Source organism: Haplochromis burtoni, unplaced genomic scaffold, assembly GCF_018398535.1.
Source record: "Haplochromis burtoni strain Fernald_Lab_line unplaced genomic scaffold, NCSU_Asbu1 Contig_4913, whole genome shotgun sequence".
Lineage (NCBI taxonomy): Eukaryota > Metazoa > Chordata > Actinopteri > Cichliformes > Cichlidae > Haplochromis > Haplochromis burtoni.
Genome location: NW_024587274.1, coordinates 1,783 through 2,938, shown reverse-complemented (window position 1 = coordinate 2,938; position 1,156 = coordinate 1,783). Strand labels below are relative to the sequence as shown.

The following is a 1,156-nucleotide window of genomic DNA, read 5'->3' as shown; positions in this document are numbered from 1 at the left end:
TTACAATATGCAATATATTCGGTTTTAGCATTTATATTCACTGTTGACTGTACATTCAAAGTGTTAATGCTATGTTATTTACTGTCATATGCAAAACTAGGGTAGCACTTGGGGTGGTAAGAGATCACTTTAGGGTGGAACTTGACACCACATGCCACCCTTCTAGATCCGCCCCTGGTTGGCATGGGACACTTTTTTTGAGTGATTCATTTTTATTATGACTTTTATGTACATTACAATGACAGGTTATACCTGTTTCTGAATAACTGCTATTTGTGTAAAACAAAATAAACTTATGATCACAAACTTTCACTTGAAATTTATCACTAAACAATGAAATGAATGCTACACATGTACTATATCCATATAAAACAAACAGTTACAGTCAAAATGATGTCAAACATGTCAAAATGGGTTTCAAGAGGACAAATGAAACGAAAAGTCCAGCACTTTGTATTTGTTTTTACACTTGTTTCTACAAATGTATTAAAGTATGTTTAAAAAGAACAAAGAAAACAAAATTAATATATACAAGATACTGTTCCTTTTAAAGTAAATACTGACCAGAGTGAGATACCTTGGTGGAGGGTTGTTATTATTTTTTAAGTGCTTTAGTCATTATTTGGAGTATCTGTCTGAAGTAAAACAAAAAACAAAAAAACAAAACTCAGTTTCTTTGTTCTGTTTCCTTTTGTTTCCCCCTGTTCACAGATCTTGTTTGACCTCTTGGTGGTTCTGTGTATGTAGCAGATTTGTTGCTGTAAACTGAGTCAGTCTGTTTGGAGGGCCTCCTCCATGGTGGCCGTCACTTCTGGACAGTTGTAGATGGTATCTGCTTTGTGGCATTTCATGGAGATCATTTCCTCTCTTGAGCTGCTGGTCTGGTTGGACTGAAAGACGTCCATGTTCTCATAAACAGGGCCAGGATCATCAGAATAAGAGGCTCTAGACTGAGATAATGGCAGTGTTCTTATGGCCTTAACATAAGATGCTTGTGCATAAAAATAATGAAGTAAAAATATGTATTCAGTCATATTATCACATATACCAGAATGAGAAGGTTATATGATAAATATCTGTTACCAGTGTTGGGGAGTAACGGAATACATGTACCTCCGTTACGTATTTAAAATACAAAATATGAGTAACTGTATTC

General features: G+C 34.9%; 1 protein-coding gene across 1 annotated transcript in view; it reads right to left on the bottom strand.

Moving 5' to 3' along the window:
• Nucleotides 1-93: 93 nt before the first annotated feature.
• LOC121814007 (SLAM family member 9-like) overlaps nt 94-1,156 on the bottom strand; it is a gene marked incomplete at its 5' end in the record, with an annotated part of 2,841 nt that continues 1,778 nt past the window's right edge. Inside the window, one exon of the mRNA XM_042218009.1 lies at nt 94-950. Within this exon, the coding sequence (XP_042073943.1) occupies nt 771-950 (180 nt within the window). The remainder of the gene's footprint in view (nt 951-1,156) is intronic.